Source organism: Falco cherrug, chromosome 1 (assembly GCF_023634085.1).
Source record: "Falco cherrug isolate bFalChe1 chromosome 1, bFalChe1.pri, whole genome shotgun sequence".
NCBI lineage: Eukaryota > Metazoa > Chordata > Aves > Falconiformes > Falconidae > Falco > Falco cherrug.
Window position 1 is genome coordinate 120,818,265 of NC_073697.1, and position 20,255 is coordinate 120,838,519.

The window sequence follows — 20,255 nt, forward strand, 5'->3', positions numbered from 1 at the left end:
GGGTTAAACTCTACACAGACCTCATTAGCTTTTATTACATCATGATTTCACAACAGCATATCTTGGCCTCTGCCTGAGGTGGACTAATGAGTATTCTAATGCATGAAAAACTCATTTATGATCTTTAGTCCAAGGGTGAAAAAGAGTAAATCCCTGCTCAAGCTTTGTTTCAGTTCCTAAGCTACTGGAAATTTCTGGTGCCATTAGGAATCACTGATGTCTCAGATGGAGTCCAAAGCTGCTCCTTGGCACAGGAAAAAGGAGTTCAGGGCAATATGGGGAAATCCAGATCTACTACGTCCTCTAAGAAGAAACACCACGTCCCAACTGTTGTACATGTTACACAGAGCACTGGCAAACCGTCCTCAGCGCTATCGCCCTGCATCAATACTCACACTGGCAAAAAGAGAAACTGCAAAACTGCCAGGCACATCAGGGAGGGAAACCCTCAGCTCTTCAGTCTGTCAAACCTGCCCTCTCCGAAGGTGGCCTTGAAAGGGCTTATTCTAGTCACAACCTCCAGAGCGTGTTTCTTGCTCTTTCACTCAAACAGAAGCCTCAAAAACCTCCAGGAGATTTTCTTCTATTTTTTCTCCCAGCCAAAATCTTCAGGACCAATCTGATATTTGAGCATGATAGCAGAGGAATACAATTCCCAGGACATGACCCCGCCAGGACATGTGGTCAGCATGCTCTTCTGCTTGCCTGTTCCCCAGGATTTTTGCACTGTGTGCTGTTTGACTGTAATGATGGTCCTCATTTCATCGTACGTAGCAGGCATTCCCTACATGAAAGGTGCAAGCCTTAAATTGCTCCCACGCTGCCTGCAAAAGCCAGACCCTGCTCTGTATAACTTCCAGTTGTCTGTGCTCTGGCCAGCTGGTTTGAAGTTGGCCAGGACAACTGGGGCACCTCAACCCATGTCTGGCACATGAATTAGTGACCTGATGTGTGTCCGTCCTGGTCACCTGCAGCTTTCATGCACAGGATGCTCAGCTTCTCTTCAAGTCAGGTTCTTGTAATTGATGTGCCCTCTGGATGTGGATTTAGGTGTCAAGTATTAGGTCCACTTGCTCAAAAATGTGAACAATGGGTATAGAAACCTGACAGCAGTAGCATCCTACAGAAGTTCACAGCACCAAGTACCAAGATGCTGCTATAGCGGCCCCGTGATACACCTCAGGTGCCAGGAGCGACTGGCCATGTTTGCTGAGGGTGAATTGTCCCCGGAGTGGGGGCAGCCGCGGTGCTGGGACAGCCGGGGACAGCCCCATACATTATTAATGTCTGAGAAAGCTGTCACTGCTCACCGTGATATTACTGCACTGTTCTCTCTCCTCTCCTGCCTCACCTCTCCTGTCCCGTTGTTTCTGTTACTGCTATTCTCCCTTAACGTTTCTGTCTCCCCCTGACCCCCCCCCCCCCAATCTGTTCTTTCCCCCTTTTGTTCATTGGGTTTTATGCACCATCCTCTTTTTTTTTTTTTTTTTTTTTTTTTTTTGTCCCTTCTTCTCTCTCTGTCTCTGTCCCTCGCCTTTTTCTCTCTCTTTTTGGCTTGCTCTCTCCTTCTGCATGCTACACACCACCCCTCCTAGGAAAGGCACTTGTTTGATACCATATCACTGCTGATCCAGGAATCTCTGGAAGGAGAGCTGAAGCTGATGGACAACCTTTCAGGCTCTGTGTGCCATCATTATGCCCTCCCAGCTCCCGAATATTACAACTCTGAGAACCAGGTTAATATTCCTAATTTCCTGCACAGTCTCCATCCAAACTCAGTTTGACTGAGACCTTTAATTGAGAGTTAAAGTTCTTTATGTAATGTATCACAGGGATTTTGAAGCATAAGTCATTTGGGCTTTTTCTGTGGGCGCTGAGATAATATCTTGGTTTATGATGTTGTATATCAATGCAAGAGGAAGAGCACAGGCTCTGAGTTTCCCTCTTCAACACAGAATTTTTTCATTGGGATTTACTGTTCGTGAGTCTTGTAGGGAAAATGTACAAAATCCTGTCTCCATCCTTCAGTGGGGTTCTGGTGTTTGGCTTCTTGCTCCTAACCAGGGCTCCATGGCAATGTCAGGATGCATCTGCAGAGCCTGGAGGTTTTCCCAGAGCAGAGCCTGAGCCGGTGGGGATCATAAAATGATCTCTATATTTGTGCCTACTTACACTGCATGAAAATCCAGTTTCAAATTATTTTCGTAAAGAGGCTTCTTGCAAGTGGGTCATTGTAAACTAGATCCTCATCTCTGATCCAAACTGAATTTGGAAGGCAAGACAGCTCTTAATGATGTACTTAAGTAATCGTGTGCTCCAGTGCTTTCTCGAACAGGGGCTGTAATACTTGTTTGAAATTAGTTCATTTACTTCTTAGAATGAAATACCTACTTTCTCAAGCGTGCAATTCTTTAGAGCAAATATTTTCCCTAAAACATAGCAGTGACCATAATAATATCTCAAGCCTACCTACTTTTTTCCTGCAGTTGGAATTGAGCAAGTTCCATATTTCTTGATCTACTCTTTTTCCTTTTCTGGCTAAAAATAGCAGAAGTTTTCTTGTTAAATCAGTGTGCTTATTTATGAGCTCACTGACACTCTAAATTATCCAACTCAGTGGTTCATTAGAGGAAAGGAAAAAGCTTAGGTAAAATGAAATCCTACTGCAGATCTTTATATAGCAGGATAACATGTCTCCCTCTGATTGCTGCGTATCGCTTTCCAGATTGAGGTCTATTAAGCTATAGGAAGCAGTTGCCTCTAAGAATTGCCGGTGGAATAGAGACGGTAGCTTTGGCGGGGAAGGCAGAGGGTCAGTGCGAAACTCAGCGAGAGCTGGTTGGAAATTTTTTGTCACTACATTTTTCACCAGAAAGTGCTGCTGCGGCAGAAAAAAAACCCCGTTGTTTTGACATTTTTGTAATGAAAAAATATAGCATTCCAGTTGCAATGGCTTTTTCTTTTAAGTTCCTCTCCTCCCCCTAATTGAAACCCATATAAATCCATTGAATCTTTCCAACAAAACATTTTGACAGCTTCAAACTCCATTTTGGGAGAGGGGAGGCCGAAGGAGGGGGCAGGGGTGTTGTTTTGTTTACATTTTGGCTTTTCTGTTCACACTATTCGTCATGTTCTTAGGCGAGTCAGGAATTTCGAGCAGCGCTGGGACTTGCTGAAAGCAACCTGATGAGCAGCAGCTCCCGGCGGAGCAGCTCCATCAGGCTGCTGGACACCAGCAGCTCCCGCACAGCCTTTCCCTTGGGCTCCTGTCCGTGGATCCCGGTTAGGGATCACTGTCCGGTGCTGGCAGCCTTTGCAGCTATCCTTTTCAGGGAGCCTCCTATGAAATCAGGAGCGGCTCCAAAGCGTCTCTTTCATCCATTGCCAACAGATTGCTGTGTTAGAGGAGATATCAAACCCAAGGTTAGATGAGAAGAGCCCAACCCTCTTACTTATCTCAGCTGAAGTTTTCAGCCTCTCATGGTTCACTCATCACTGGGTTTATTTCAACCTACTGATGCCATTTCTAAGAGTGAGAAAATCCAGCCCTTTGACATCTTAAATGCAGCAGATCTGGGCCTCTGTGGTTTCTCTTGGATGATATATTGCTGTTGAAAGACTTTTCAGGCATAGAGGATAGGAAAAAAACTGCATGGTGAGAAATAAAAAGGAAGCACCTGGGACTCATGCAGACCAGGCAGCCCCTGCAAGCCTGAGCCCAGTCTGTAGGTTACCTGCTGAAATGCTGTCCCCAGTGCCGTGGGCAGCAGCCTTAGACCCAGGGTGGGGATTTGGGGACGTCTGAGCCTGTACTTCAGGGCAAACATCCCTCCCTGCAGCGGCTGGCAGCAGGGATGCTGCTCTGGGGGAGATGCTACAGTCCCCTTTTCCCGCCTTTTTCTCCAAAACCTGAAGCAACATTTCACATTTCTGATAAAAAGTCCTCTGTGTCTAGGGAGAGAGCTTCATCAATATTTTGATAAAGATTTTTATCAATTACTTGAATGCCTTCAGCAGGGATGTGTTTGTGTAAGACGCGTGGGTACGGCATCGGTGCAGCAGTGCAGCACCTACTCCCAGCTGACTTTGCTCAGAGCCAGAGGCGGCTGTTGGGGCTGGGGGGGCATTTGGGGGCTGAAGGACATAGGCAGTTCTTTTAAGTAGGATGATTTTTGGTGTTTACCCAGGCACTGGAGGCTCTTTAGCAGTCCAAAACGCACTGAAGGCACCAAGAAGGCATTTCCTGATGGAAATCAAGCCTTAAGTTTCTCCCTGTCCCCGGTTAGCCATTAGGAAGCTAACTTTAGCCCCAGCTGGCTCTCAGAGGGGGACGACGATGACGATGACGACACACACGTCCCTGTGCCCTCCCCAGAGCACAGGGAAAGGCACGCACCATACCCCACCTGCAAAATGGTTTTGGTGTTGGGGAATCTTTGCAGACTCAACCAGATTAGCTTAGACCAAGAGACCAGCATGGCTGTTGGGTAGGAGCAACTCCAGACAAGTCAGAAGGTCTTGAAGCCTCTTGTATTTGATCATAGCCAAGAGGATAAATATCTCTGGTATGAAAGTAATGTTACTTTTGCATCTTCATCTAGACAGGAGAACAGCAAAATGCAAGGCTAGCATTAGGGCATAGTTTTAAACTCCCTCCCAGGTCACTGGTAAACATTTAAGTATGGATGTCCCACTCTTTTTTTTCATTTCTTTGTTATATTTCATTTCTTGTAACGTTCTGTCCCTGGTAACAATGTGCATGATGTAGCGTCTCCCACTGCAGGGATATTGCTTTAGTGTCTAGAAGTATTTAGATGATGATACTTTTTTTTTTTTTTCTCTTTTCCAAAAGATTTGTGTCCTGGTTTCTTATGTTTAATCATCTCTCCCTTTAGATCCCTCTAGCTGAGATGGAGGCTCTGTCTCTGACGTCAGATATTCTCTCTGAAAAGTCCTGGTCCTTAGCTCTGACGGATGACTCTTTTCCTGATGATACTAACACACACTTACTTAATGCTCTGGAAAGCAATGTACATACACTGGTCGCTGTATAGTCTGATGTTTACAGGGTTCGAAATACTGCTTCCACCTCTCTACACCTGCCTAATGGCATTTTCAGTTCAAGCCCATTTCCAAATAGCACCAACCTTTCCCCTGAACAGGACGTTGTCCTTAATGCCATTAGGTCCTGGGTTGTTATCGCTGTTGTCCACAAACTTGGCTCCTTGCGAGGAACAAGTAGTTATTTCTATTTTTCCTTTGGTGCCTTATGTAAAAACATCGTGTTTGCTGCAAGTGAAATAAAGAGTAAAAAAAAATGCTTTGGAAAGTGTCAAGGTCAAAATTTCCTCCCCATCTGAAACAAATCAGTGATGCTGCGTGGAAGAGACACCCATGAGCTAATGACTCGTGTCCTCTGCTGAGGGGTCATCTACAACCCTTTGGTTTGTAATGGATTTTTGTCTTGATGAACACAGGCACCACAAGGCTTTTTGCATGATTGGTGCCAGACTGTTTATTTTACAAATATCAGATGGGGATGACTCCGAGATGCTGCTTGTTTTGTGAATTCTTACTAGCAGTCATGCTGCTGGGAAAAAAAAAAAAAAAAAAGACTATTTTGTGTCTTTTTTAATTAAATAACCAGTATTTTGAACCCTGCCTTAACCATCTACTCTTTGAAACATTAGACATTTTTAGCTGTGTAGCGGTCAAGTGCTTTTTTTCTGCTGTACAACAGACATAACTCCTTTTCCAACATTTTTGGATCATTCTTGTTTTCTTTGTTGTTGTTCATGTACCTGCCTTTGGATGTTTGTGTTGTTGATAAATTTTCTGCCATTCTAGTCGACTGCCATCCTAATTAGCACTTATTTGGGAAACATCTCTTAAACCGTGACAATATTTCCCATCATGCTTCATGGCATCACGTGCAAAAGATTTTGTAAACTACATTTAACATTTTCTGTGGGACCTTTTTTTTCAAAATTAGTTAGTCTGAAGAGCTGGGCTGAGGAGAGAGCCCTTACAGTTTTGAATCAGATTAGACAAACCCATTTGACAGTGCAGCAAAGTCTCAAGGGTATAGCCAAGAGAGATGTTTTTTTCTCCAAACAAACAAAAAAAACCAAAAAAAAACCAACAAAAAACAAGCCAGGTTGAACAAAGTGGTTTGTGAATTTGTGTCAACACCAACAGAGTGTTTTGGTCAAAAAGGTTTTCAAAACTTTTGAAAAACTGCAAGCATTCATTGAAATCTTTTCTAAATGCAATATTTTTACACTTTGTTTAGGCACAGCTTTGAAATGTTTTGTTTGACTCAAAATAGATTTGGGTTGGGATTATTTTATTATTATTATTATTATCATTATTATTATTATTATTGGTTCATGGAAAACGCAGATTTGATTTTCAGTCAAGCCAAAACAACATGTTTTTCAAAACTACCAGTGAACCGAAATGTCATGTGCTCCCACTGCTCTGTTTGTGAGCTGGACTGGGAAGATGGTTTTGCAGCCATTTCACATGGGTTTCATGAAGTTCACTCACGAGATTTCCCCCGGGATAATCCGAGAGTGGAAATGAGCCCGCTGTGGTGTTGGATCCTGTCAATGAACCCAAAGGTTCATTCAAGGTTGGGTTTGGAGAGAGTCTCGAATCCAAATGTTTGGATCCAACTGGTTTTGAATTTGAAATCTCAGATTTCAGGCCATCTTTACTGATTTAAGTGAAATAATGTGAAAGCTAAATAGCATCAACATACTGCTCGGAAGGGGAAGGCAGGGAGGAACAGAAAGGTTCCCAAAACCCAGGTCTGAGCTTTACCAGCACAGGTCTCTCTCTCCTTCCCTGAGCTATATCGGGAGCCTGCAGTCTCTTATCTTGGCTGTATCCAGGCTGTATCCAAATCGGCAGGTTCCCAAGGACTGAAACTAATGCTGCATGACAGTGCAGATCCGTTTCCCTCATTAAATTTACAACAGTGGTCTTCCTTCTTTTTTTTTTCATTTTCTTCTTTTTTCCTCATTTTTTTTTCTTTTTGTAAATTCCTTTTAATCTCATCATGTTTCTTATGCAAACGAAATGCCATAGTGAAATTTTGGGTTTATGACTGAAGGATAAAATTGGGAAAAAAAACCAATTCAGTGTTGATTTCAGAAAACCTGTAATGCACTGAGTGAAGGGAAGATTTGTCAGAAAATAAGATGTAAAGTTTTCCAAAAATGATCAGCAATATACTGTACCAGACTGCAGTGTCACATCTTATTTCTGTGGGTTTCAGTGGAGACCTTTTAAAGATGAAAGAGTTGTTTCATTAGAAATATCCAGGAAAGTTGACTTTGCTTCCATTTTTGTTAATATTGTCCAGCACAATAACACCCGAGAACATTTCTGGGATGGAGATATTTCCTTATGAAATCATACGTGAATCCGCTTCGTTGGATGTTGCCTCTGGTGCTGCCCATTCCAAGAGACTCTTTGGCTGTAAAAACTCCCTCACTTGCATCACATCCCCTCTAATTAGAGAATGGCTTTAACCCTGAAGCAGTAGGTTTAGATATTCCTTTCAATAAAATGAGTTTAGTTATTCATTATATGAGAAGAAAAACCAGTAAAATTGTGCTGGGAGCCAGAATAGAGAATATTTTCCATAAACTAGCTTTTGTATTTGTTTTGGGGTTTGGGTTTGGGTTTTTTTTCTTTTCTTTTACTCACCTTTGCAAAAGTCTGACTTGCTGGTGAGGGCACATAGAGAGAGCTTTCCTGTTATTGCAGAGGATCAAAGTTATGCAAAGCATGTGACATTTGCTGGCCTTGAGGCATGATGCCTTCTTTGCATATCCCTGAAATAGTCATGGTTTATTACTACAGTGTTGCTTCCTCTGTTTCTGTGGTTCATTCCGTGTGACAATTTATTGACAATACAAAAGGAGGGGTATAGCTTCCTGGTAGATCCATTCGTGCAACTTGTACATACTGACGATGTGCATGCCCATCGTGCCATACTGATTGCAATGGCTGTCGCTAGCGTTTCTGGGCACTTCTCCTCTTCCCACCCCATCCTGTCTTCCTTCCTCACTGTTTTTTTCCCCATAGGCTGATCTCCGCTCCAAAGACGACACACTGACCTTGTCTCCCAGCAAAGACTTGCTGAGCGTGAGGAAGCCTTCGGTGGGGCGCACACACTCGTTGCCGAATGACAGCTACATGTTCCAGCCGCCGTACTCCAGCCCCTGCCCTGCCTCCCTGGGTGAGAGGAATCCGGCACATCACAAGTCCCAGTCAGGTACACACCTGTCAGCTGGGACAAGAGCAGGATTTTCCAGTGTAGCAATACCTGGGATTTTCCAAGCTGTTCAGTAGGAGGCAGCAAATTGTCATTGGTTTCCAGCGAGGTGGTTGTGTCCAGACCTGTGGCGTGGCTTTGCAAAGATGCTCCACGACTTGCAAAGACCCTCCACAACTTAAGAAGACCAGGTTGTCAAGGATAACTCCTTTCCCTGAGCTTTTTGGCAATGTGACAGCAAGCAGCTGGCCTGGCTCACCACTGACTGTCCCTCTGCCTGGCTCCCTGAAGGTTACAGTCCATACAGCCTGGGCTCCATACATCTCACCTGAGCTAGCTACAGCCCCAAAGCAAAAATCCCAGCAGAAGGATATTTCCTCACGTCTGGGTTGGGTTTTTTTTGCAGCAGTACCTATTCTGGCAGGTTTGGGAAGCTCTGTGTGGGAACATCTGTGAAAGATGGGAAAATGGTGTCCCTAAACGCCTGTAAAACGAACATAAATGTGCTGAATTGAGAGAGATCTCAGCGTGAGATGAATGGAAAAACGAGAGAGTGTAGAATTGTCTTTCCCAGTGTGCGTGGTCGGGATATACGCCTTGGAATTAAATTCAGATATTCTTAGATACAGCGTATTGCAGATACCAAGGACTCTCTCTCTACCTGCACCTCTGCACCTGTACTCGCAGCTGCCTCCCGGTGCTTATCAAAAAAAAAAAAAAAAAAAAAAGTGCTTTCATTTACTCTGTCTGCTAGGGGTTACCTTCTGCTGGTAAGAGAATGTAGCTGTCTCTAATTCTGCTGTACATGCCATCATTTTAGACATTTGTCACAGATAAGACAGAGAAATTTTTACAAGCACTGTCATTTGAAAGCCTCTAAGCAGAACATAATTTCAGCACTGTTCAGAATGGTAGGAGATTTGAACAGATTAGAAATAAGATGTCGAAATTTGCATAGTAATAAGAATTTGGATGAATAGCAACTGTTGAACAGCAGAAAAAAATGCAGACACAACGGAGAAAGATGAATCTAGAGTTGGGAGAAATCACTGCCATAATGCAAAAATTTCAAGGTCAAGAGCTGTCCTTTGAAGAACCTGTTTGCACATAATGCAAAATGTACAGCTAAAATCCTGGTCAAATCCCACTGAAGTCAACAGCAAAACTCCTGTTACCTCCAGTGGGGTCAGAATTTATCATTTTCTGTAATAGCCAAGAAATTCCTTGGAGTTATAATACCTGACCATAGAAAAGAATCCCACTTGCTACGGAGGGAGTTTCCAGAGCTTCGTTTTTGATCCTTAATCTGTATGCATTTGTCCTGTCTTAAACAAAAACTACGTCAGCTTGACTAAAATGTGGGTAATTTCTGAGTCCCTTCTTTCTTCGAGATATCATTTCCCAGTTCCCAGCTTGGAGAACTGAACAGCCCCATCTGACAGCCCTGGCTTGGCGGGGGCGCACATTGCATCCTTGTAAATCCACAGGAAAAACTGTTCCACTGAGATATAGGAGAAGTGTTTTGGAAAGGTAGAACTGATGTCTTCTGCATAACCACACTAAGCAATTAAACCTTTTGTGTTTTTCTCCGGCTGGTGAAATTCCAATCGTATTAAGCGGGCCAAAGTGCTCGGAGGTGGGTAAGGTGCCCAAACCTTGGCGTGTGCTTCGTTGTCCTGTTCCACCCACAATGTCAGTGCTTTTCAGGGTGGGGGAAGTCACCCCTACCTGTTTACAGTTTGTAATATTATAAAGTGCTCTGAAGACAGCAAAAGGTGCCAGGCGCATCTAATAAATCACCACAACTAAGCCATAATATTTCAAGCTGAGAAAGGTTTTGTTGTCAGAAACACTGGCACTTGCAGGAGGGATTTGTTTGAATACTCCTTCGTAATGGGGCTGTTGTTCTGGGAAAGATTCCAGGACAAATGAGATTCTCTGGGATGCGGTCCAGGTTAAATGAATTGTTTTGAAAAATGTCGAGCCGGGGGGGGGGGAGGGTGGAGCATGCAGAGTTTCAAACCTTTTACAAGAAGTAGCCAGAAACCACAAAGGGTCAGAAAAAGGCTGTGGAGTATGTGTTTGCTTCTCCTGGGATGCTTTGTAAGACTAGCCTTGAAAGCCACCTGGTGCCATTCCCTTTCGCTTCGCTTCCAGTGTGCGTGCTGGTTTTGAGATTTCAGCAGTTGGTCTCCACGTACCCTCAGGTATGGAGACATCCTTTCCTAGGCTTTCAAAGTCAGATCCTTGCGGTGCTGAGGTGTGTCATTGCCTGCAAAGTTATCGTCCCTAAAGCAGGGATCTAGAAATTGCCAGCCCAGATGAACTTCTAGTTCATAATCTTCTGTTCTTAACAGGAGCTAGTCCCAGTTGTACTGGGGGGGAAATGCCAAGAAAAATGAAATAACAGAGATTTTTGGAATAATTTATTAGTAGGTGGCAGATTTTTCCCCATCATGGAGAGGCAGTTGCTGAATTCAGTAGTTTTGCCATGCCTGTCTGCTCCAAGGTGTGACAGAGCCGTTTTCTTTGAAAGGCCGTTGAGGTTGGGATGTGGCCCCCAGATGGACATGTCACATCTCTGTCTCTTCTCCCTCTTGCAAGGTTCAAAGGCATCAGTGCAGTCACAGCCAGCGGACACCAGTTCTCTCCTGCAAATTCCAAAAGACCATTTTCACCACGTAAGAGCTCACGACCATTTGGTGAGGAGGAGCAAACCCCCGGTTCCCCAGCAAGTGCACTCTCCTTCTGCTGAAAGGCTGCTCCGCAGACAGGTAGGCAGACCTGTGCGTGATCATGAACCTGCTGAAGTTTTATATCGTTGTGTTTCCAGGTTAACCGTGCTTTAAGTTCAAGGAGGGATTCACAGAGAAGCCTCCGGAGAACTGTAATTCTCCTACAGAAATAACAAAAAGGTTGATGGATTTTGATCTGAAGGCCATTCAGGAGTCTCCAAAGAATGTGCGTGACGAGTATCATCTCCTTTGGCAATGTGCCTAAATGTTTCTCCACATTGTTAGCACTTTATTTTTTTCAGACCTCTTCATAAATGCAGCCAAATGCTCCCCAGGGGCTTGTTGGGGTAAGGAACTAATTCTTAACTGCTGTGATTTTCTCAGTGCTTGAAAGGACACAGGGGCTGCAGACTCCATCCCAGGCCACCCTTCCTCTGGTTCCTCTGGTTTCTCGAAAAGGGAAAACTGTTTAAAGGAAGCTGGATGTCTCGTATGCAAAACCATCATGGGGAGCGTACTGTTTTTACAGTGAGAATTGAAAATTAAGATCCTTTTCAATCTCCTGTGTGCTTTTGAAAGGTTTGAGTACATGCAAAGCAGAACACGTTTTATTTTGCAACTGGTTTTATGTCTGGTTTTTGCCTGGCATTGATTAAAATCCTGATTCAACCCAAGATCTAAGAGATCTAATCAGTCTGGATAATTGGAAGGATAAGTTTAAATGCATCTTTTTTTGGTAAAATACTTAAACTTTTGCTTCACTCTCACATTTTTAAGCGTATTTCATTGTGCAGTTGGACCAGGACCAGAGGCATGTCTGATTCCCAAATTCTGCTTTCTTCAGTAGTTTCATGCCTGATTTTATATACATAAAATAGATCAGTTCTATTTTTTCCAAAGCAATTTCTTTCCTGCATGAAAATATTCCCATTTCTTTCATCTTTTAATCAACATTGACAAATTAGACAGTTGATTCATTAAGCTCTAAAAATTAATGTGAAGTACCAAGGTTAACAATTACATTAGTCTGTAATACTAAATTGACATAAGAAATTCCTAGCCTGTATTCGTTTGCACAGGGCTGGCCAGCTACCTCAATCACTGCTAATGGGGAAACTAATTGATGTCATGATTCCAGTTCATAACCACTCTCTCTTGCTTTCTAATGAATAACAGACGCATCCTTTTGAACTGATCTATCTAGAATAAATTACCACGTTAGCCATCTTCCTCAACCTAATTTTGTTCCTATCTTTGAAGGCTTCTTTTTCTAAACCTTTTCATACATTTAAGTTTAATTTATTCCCCTCCCTCTTCTCTCTGCTCATGCAGTGACATGATCATGCTTTTGGAGTGACATTTCAGGGAGAAAAAAGCTTTGGGACAGTGAGAAAATATGGTCCACGGCTGGCCAAATCCTTTGGAAGGTTGGAGAGATGTGCTGCTCCCGAGCCTGCGGGAGGGGAGCGGAGAGGCTGTTCCTGGCAGCGGGGCATCATTGCTGTTACTGTTAATTGCAATCTGGATGGCCAGCCGCTGGGAAACTTGGTCCTTAAAGAGGCAAAATTCCCTTTACACCCCAGGCACTTCTGCTCGCTCAAGTGCTCTCTGCTTGGCTCCTTTTATTGCCACCACTAATCTGGTACTAGCACACCACAATAGCCCGAACTAACAAAGCATTTTGGGTTGCAGTACCCATTTTTTCCTTATTGTTATGTATATTGCATGTAATTCTGATTTGATTTCTCCTTTTCTTTCTTTTCTTTCTTTCCTTTCCCTTTGCCCTCATCCCTGCTCCTTTCCTGAATTTATGTATAGATAAATCTTGTCCACCACATACCTGGTCCATGCACTCTCCTCCATCATTAAAACCTGTGTGTTTAACCTTCCTTTCCCTCCAGACTGCTGGAGAGCGAACACAGCCCCCACAGTAACGTGCCGTTTAGACTCGGGAAAGTTTGACAATTAGCGATGCACTCGCAGATGAAGATGAGTGGATCGGATGCTTTGGGAGAACGTTCCCTGCTGAGGAATACGCTCCTTGGCAGCGCATTGCACAAAAGCTTTTGTCCAGGGCAATTGTACCTGAAATTAAAACTCTATTGATTTTCTGGTTCCAGGACTGTGTATCCAAGGTGTAGCCCACACCAAGCTGTGGCTACTACAGGTGTACACCCCAATGGGATGGCAGAGGGTCCTTTCATTTTGAAACAAAGCAGTAAAACATTGTACAAACAGTTACTACTAACAACTACCAAAGATGCCTGTATCATAGGGAGAGAAAGAGCTGGTGGTGACTAATACTGTCGTTGTATGCAACACAGGTTGGTGTACAAGCAAAAGTAATGACAATAATTACTTTTTGCTTCTGTATTCTACTTTTTTGTAGTCTGTATCTCTTCTCAGGATATGAACATGATTTCTTCTCCCACTCACTCACTAAAACTATTGGCACTGAGGAGACCAGAATTAGCTCCGCTCTTGGCTGTGGTTAGTTGCCAGTATTATGCTGTAAAATTTTAACTAGAAAGAATTCACCAGCATTGGAGAAGATCATTTTCTGTTCTGTATTAAATATTCTCTCAACTCTCACAGATGACAAAGGGAGCCCAGTGTGCAGATGGAGCAATAGACTCTTGTGTTTCTGTGCGTGCACATGTGTGTACTGCAGCTGATGAGAACTTTGCCTGAATAGAGATCATTTGGCTCAAACGGTCCTTGTGGGACAATTTTTATATAAATTCTAAGATCATTTTGGGGCGATTTGTCACAAAAGCATTCCTTAGTATGAGGAATTTCATGTCCTTGCACTTTTCTAAAGGACTGAGACAAGCTGTACACATTTCCTCCAAATTTCTCTGTGAAGTTTTTAATCTTTCGGATCATTTAGGAGTCTTCTCAAACTGAGACTCTGCCTTTAAGGGCCAGTTAATGTGGCTGATTTATAAACCCTTTTGACAAGGGATGTGGTGCAGTGAAAAGACAAAGCCTTCAAAACACGCCATAGGTTCTCTCTGCCAGCAGGCACTGATGCTGCATATGGCTCAAGACAGCCAAGGCAAAATGTGCCTTAGGAAGCCTGAATTTAAGCATCTGAGCAAGCTGAAATAATTACAGTTTATTATTATTAGTCCGGCTTTGGACTCCAGCTTTTCCAGCTCCCTTGCCCTGAGGTGGTGCAGAGTCATGGCTCCAGCATGGGACCAAAGCCAGGGACAGGCTGTTGCCCTGATGCTGGCACAGAGCGTGGCTGCTCCGGTGTCACTGGCTCTGGGGTTCCCACCCCATGCTCTCAGCATCACCTGAGCTGGAGGAGGGAATACACTTGCACATCCTCTCTCTCCCACTCGTGACGGGGCTGCTAAAATTATGAAGGGCTTTGCTGTAGATCCTTATCCTTTGCATAACAAGAATATGTCTAAGTTTGGGCGAAGGCATTCTGGTTTTGCAGCCCTCCATCCTTAGAAGAGAAAGTTAAAGGTCAACCATTTATAAAAAATGAAGGGCCCGATTCTGGTGTCACTTACACAGGGACAAACCCATAGATCTCTGAAGTGTGGGAACTGCTAGAACCCGCAGGAGGAGTCTGTGGGTCTGTGCTGAGGTACCTCAGCAGAGCTGAGCCCCCTGTAAACGCGGTGCCTTTCTCATACTAACCTGTGTTTGGTCTGTCTCTCTCATCTGGCAACTCCCCTCCTCCCCGATCCCTTTGCGCTCCGATACAGATGGCCATAAGGAACGACTCTTCGGATAGCAAGGAGAATCTCCACACCGAGGTGAGTGAACTCTCTGACCCAAATGTCCCCGCTGTGCCCAAGGAGGAGTCATCAGTGGCTCTGACACCCTCAGAAGCAAATGAGTTGGCTGCGTGGAGCCGGGCCAGCGTCCATACGCAGCAGCATTCCCACAATCAATATAATATTTCAAAGCAGGCACCAGCATCGTGTGCTTGTGCAGACTCGTATCAGGAGACACCTGGAGATTCAATGGACCGAGAAGTATCTGAAATAAACAGCTCCTCAGAGCCTTTCACTTCAGAAACTTGTACAGCCTCGAGTGCCTGTTCAGAGGTTCAGCCTCTCACTCCTAAGAGGAACATAGGCAATACCGGCAACGTTACCCTGAAGGACCTGAAGAAATACCACAGTGTAGACACCCAGGGTCTTCTAAAAAAACCGCCCTCTTGGTTAGATGATCAAAGGAGACATTCAATAGAAATTTGTTCAATGGAAAACAGCCCTCAGCATCATTCCACATCTAGCTCTTCTGGCTTCATAAGTCAGGTGGTAAGTGAAATGGAAGGCTTGCAAGGAACACGGCAGAAGAAAAAACTAAGCCCTCCATGTATATCTATAGATCCACCCGATGGACAGAGTTTGCTACCTAGAGGACCTCACAGCATCTCACCTGCTGGTGGAGACATTTGCTTGAGGCGGCGTGCTCCATCTTGTGAGTCCAAGGATTCCATGGATATAGGGGATGCGTTGCTTCCAGACAGTATGTCAACATCTCCTACCCCAAAGAAAGACTTGTTGACACTTCCTAGCTTTTCCTTTGATCAAACGGAAATGGACCCCTGAGTTACTTTTCTGTTGGTGCCAAATGTTTTCTTCCTTTCATGTAATAGAAAAAAAAAAAAAAAAAAAAAAATTAAAAGACTGTATTCCAAAACGGCACTGGGTAAAAAATTTCCAAAGAAAGATTAAAGAACCAGCTGGTTAAAAGAGTGGTTAACCTATATCACGCTTACTTAAGCATATGTTCTGCTTAGGTAAAAGCAATACAATGTGCAGAATCTATATGTATATTATATTTTATTAAATTAATTGAATCTAGTATTGCGGGATGTAGTACATTTTGTGACTAAAGACTCATTTAATTTTCTTCTATTTTATGTATCTCAGAATATTTCTGAGATAAAGTTGGTTTTTATGAATATTTTAACCTAAAAAATATATATTTAATCCCTTCTCTTTTTTTGTTTTGTTTTGTTCGGGTTTCATTTTGTTTTGCAAAGCACAAAATGTAGCCAATTAGTGCATTACAGAGGAAATGTACCCCACACTCAGCAGTAAATAAGGATTATTTAATGTAATTTATTTTTCCCTTTGGACTTCAATGATATTCTGGGAAAAGGATTGTTTGGGTAGTGTAGAAACGCAGTGGCAATTTTTTCGCAAAATAATATCCCCATATTGCATAAAATCAACATCCAGAGTGAAAGCAAGTGCACGAACGCAGGAAAGTGCAATGTGCTGATAGATGTCTGGAGATGGTGAATGCAGAGCCATTTAGCTGTACAAATGCTGAGTTACGAAAGGACAGTATAGATCATCCGTGGTGACCCACAAAACCATGGCAATGGCTATTTTCATACGTGCCCAGGAAACTGAGGCAGCAAAAGCCTGTGGTTGCTCCTGAGATGTTTTTCCAGTATCTCCAAGGCAGACTGTTTCTTCTGCGGAGTTTTACACCTCTGTGAGCCCCCTGTTCGTGGGGGAGCCCCTCTTTTCCACACCCCTGTGGAAGGGAGAATAAGACCGTGGTGCAGATTTGCAGTGGGTGAATTCGGTGCAGACACGTCACTGCAGCGGGCTTAAGCGCATGTTTAAAGTTAAGCTCTTGCTTAAGCCGCCTTGAGGTTGATTGTATTGAAGAAGTTCTTGAAAATGAAAATCATATGCTTATGTGTTCAACGGAATCGAGGTCTACTGCAAGTTATTTTACAGATTACATGTAAGAAAGTCTGTAGGTACTGAAATGACTGTTGATTTTCAGTAAAAAAGTCAGGTTTTTTGCTGGCACTGCTAGAATTAATTTACATGACCCTGACTGCAATTTTATTTCCAACCTATCTAAAGCCTTAAGCAGCAACATCGTGGTACAAAGTAGATAAAACCAGAATTCATGTCCTTACTTTAGAACACATCCTTAATGTCAGTCATCTCCGAAATTCACTGTTTACTTCTGTGCTAATGCCCTCTGCAAAAAGCAATCTGTAAAACTGGGCAGCACAGCCTGAAAACCATGCAAGACTGGTCCGGTTCGACACCTCCCGCTCCTCACAAGGCTGATGGAAACCAGATGTCAACTTCACTCAACTTCCATGAAATCACATTAAGATGTAGGCTAAATAAGACTGCAGGCATGCTTTGAAGTGTGGGAATAGTCACAGGTTTCAAATGGCGTACATGGATAAGGCTTTGCTGGATCGTGTCCTTAAACCAGCACAGGCAAGAGGAGGATTTGTGCTATTTCTGTCAGTCGGGAGTTTGTAACTTTTTGAGAACTACTGATCTTTTCAAATCACTACAACATGTTGATGTACAGCCTTTTATCCATTCAGAGATTAGGCTGTTCCGACTACGTGTATCTGCATTAGCTTCAAGTATACATGCAAAGAAGAAGATGCTGTTCGTACCTAACAGCCTACGTGAGGTCTTAAGCTCCTTTATTTTCACTGGAGGACGTTCACTCCATAAACAATCCCTATTGATTTACACGTCCTGGAGAAATGTAAGGGCTTTCAGCAGGAAGTCAGGCAATCAGTGTATTTGAAGTAGGAGGATTAACATTCTGTACTATTTACTGCCGTTAGATTAATTCTTGGCTGGGACTTTTTCCCCCTCTTCCACACGGGCCCATACGGAGACCGCTCCCTTTGATATGCCAGTCCAAATCCAGAGTTAAGCCCGTTTAAAGCAATGATTTCAAACAAACCTTTCATCAGTTCTTCCCCCAGATCGCAGTTAAGGAAATAATAAAATTACAGTGTATTAAGCCTGAGAAATATTCTTAATCCCTTTTTGGTTTTACACTTATAATGAGCCTTAGCTTTTCCTTTCACATGTACTAAATAATTTGGGAAAATAGCTAGGCCACTGCAATTGCCGACCCTTGTTCCTTAATGATTAGGATTGTGTTTGCATAGCTGGAATGATATTACTGGTACAGTTCCTTCCTTACAAAAGAACCATGGAACATTTTAGCTTGAAATCGTGGCACAAAACGGTGATGTGATGTTAATCCAAACACTCGACTCCAGCTGTAACAGAAAGCCTAAAGGCTCCTCTATTTTCATGGCTTGGGGTTTTGCCCACTGACAAGATTTGTGGAAGTAAGAAAAAGTTTACATCATACGTGAATATTCAGTAAAGACTAGTCAATAAAAAATACCATATGATGATGCATTCAGGAAAAGAAATCCATGTAAAATAGTTTGTTTTCTAAACCGGATAAGTTTTTTCTAGATGCCCTTTTGAAAGACAAATAAAAATGTACTGCAGCGTGTGCAATAATCTTAACATAATTTTAAATACCTTTGGGGGGGTTTTATAGAATTTGACTTTTTTTAAACCAAATGTACAAAATCCACAGGAATTCTGTAGAATGGTTATGTTGATAGAATTTTTTATATTTTTGTAGAAATCTATAGAGAAATTGTTAAAAGTCTGCGTAGCATCTTGGGAACAGAAGCAGCTTTTACCTACAAGGTTTTTTTCATAAACCTGGAGCCAGACCTACTGTATTACAACATGTATAGCCTAGTTTCAGAGCCTGCATCCAGGTCGCATTTAGAAGTAAGCAGCTAAGCTCAAGTTCTACGATATTGCAGTGCTATTACTGTTCAAGAACCGTACCCGTAGAAAACATCTACTCCCAAAACTCAGCCCCTAGCGAAGGTAAAGTAGTCGCGTGACTATCCGGTTCATTCAAGCACACCAGCACTTTACTACTGTGGATTTACTGTATACAGGTGGGAGGAGGATATTCTGCTCTTGCCAGGCTGACACATGGGGTAAAAGAGATTGCAGATGTGTCTGGAAAGATGTAAATTCCATTCTTGCAGCCCCTCGCACATAGAACTGATTCTTCATAGCTTGGTTACAGGCCGTTTATACTGTAGATATTTTGGAGAAGGGCAAAGAAAATGCTGTTTTTGACTTCTGTGGATTTCGCTCAGCACAAGGTGTATTCAAGGAGAAAAAAAGAAGAAAAAAAAGAAAACAAAAGCATTACCATTGTAAATTAGGCTATGCCCCAGTCTCCCCTTTTCTGCCCCTTTGACTATAATAACCCCTGTACACTATTACACAAGGTGACTAGAGTAGGCACAGTACCATTGCAATGTCCGTAACAACCTAGTATATATTATAGAACTTTGTATTTAATAGCTAATATATTGTTATACTGTATCAGGTATATAGGCCAAAACAAGGTCTTTTGGTCAGGGCAACAAAAGGTGGTATTCATGGGCAAAATTGGGTTAAAATGTTCCTTTTTAAAAAAAAAAGAAAAAAGACAAAAAATGAGTGTAAATCTTTACAAATGACAAAAACAAATGTGTCCTATTAAAGCCTTTTGAAAAGAAAACAACTGTGCACTTCCCTTTTTTTGTTGTTGCTGATGATAATTGGTATCATTCAGAGAGGTCAAATCTTTGGTCATGTTTTAATTGCGAACAGTTGGAATAGGTACTGTATAGCAGGAGCGGATGGGGAAGAAATGTTGTGAAATATCAGCCCTTCGTGAAGCAATTCGGTTTGACACCGCAAGTGAACGTGGCCCAGCGCATCGCCCAGGGTGTGCTGTTTCACCAGTGAGACCATCAGCTGTTTCTGCACATCGCGCTGCGGTGGCAGAGGACAGCTTGGCCAGCTGCTGAGCGATGCGCAGGCGGCCAGGACTGCAAGGGAGAGCTGCAGCCAAAGAGGGAACAGAGTCAGGATTTGATCTGACCGTGGGAACATGTCGCTGTGAAGAGGGAAGGTACCGGGCTTTTTCATGCGTTCAGGATTTCCAGCCTGAAGCGCGGCAGCCCCTTGCCCATCACTTCTGCAGTCATTTAGCTCCTCGCAAAGCAGGAGCTGGCGGGGGTGGTACCACTGCTGGAGCTGCAGCCTGCCTGCTGTGGAGCAGCGGGGGCTCGCACCCCAGATGCTGCTCAGGTACCACTAGAAACATCCGAACTGAAACTCTTCAGGGGTCTTTAGTGGATGAGTGATGTAGCTTCTAATGTGAAGTCTCCTCTGCTCTGGGGAGCAGCCACTAGAGAGGGGAACCTGGCCTGAGCACTGAGCTGTTTCGCTTTGGCTTGCATGCCTTACGATGGCTCTGCAGCAGGAGGGACCCCAAACTGACACCCACAATGCTTATGTTATCTAGAGAGCGTTTTGATAAAGGCCCCCTCACAGTCACCTCTGAGCAGAAAACAGCAGGAAGGAGGTTAGCCC

General features: G+C 43.3%; 1 protein-coding gene across 17 annotated transcripts in view; it reads left to right on the forward strand.

The window, feature by feature from the left end:
• Positions 1-19,374, forward strand: part of CACNA1G (calcium voltage-gated channel subunit alpha1 G) — a 153,497-nt gene extending 134,123 nt beyond the window's left edge. For 5 of the 17 annotated variants that reach the window (XM_055725553.1, XM_055725457.1, XM_055725452.1 and 2 more), the window contains 5 exons: positions 1,596-1,736; positions 4,896-5,030; positions 8,098-8,287; positions 10,892-11,061; positions 14,748-19,374. In XM_055725553.1, coding sequence (XP_055581528.1) covers positions 1,596-1,736; positions 4,896-5,030; positions 8,098-8,287; positions 10,892-11,061; positions 14,748-15,602 — 1,491 coding nt within the window. In that variant the 3' untranslated portion in view covers positions 15,603-19,374. Of the gene's footprint in view, positions 1-1,595; positions 1,737-4,895; positions 5,031-8,097; positions 8,288-10,891; positions 11,062-12,840 lie in introns of all 17 variants that reach the window. The other 12 variants (XM_055725545.1, XM_055725487.1, XM_055725515.1 and 9 more) reach the window with 10 other exon arrangements.
• Positions 19,375-20,255: the final 881 nt, after the last annotated feature.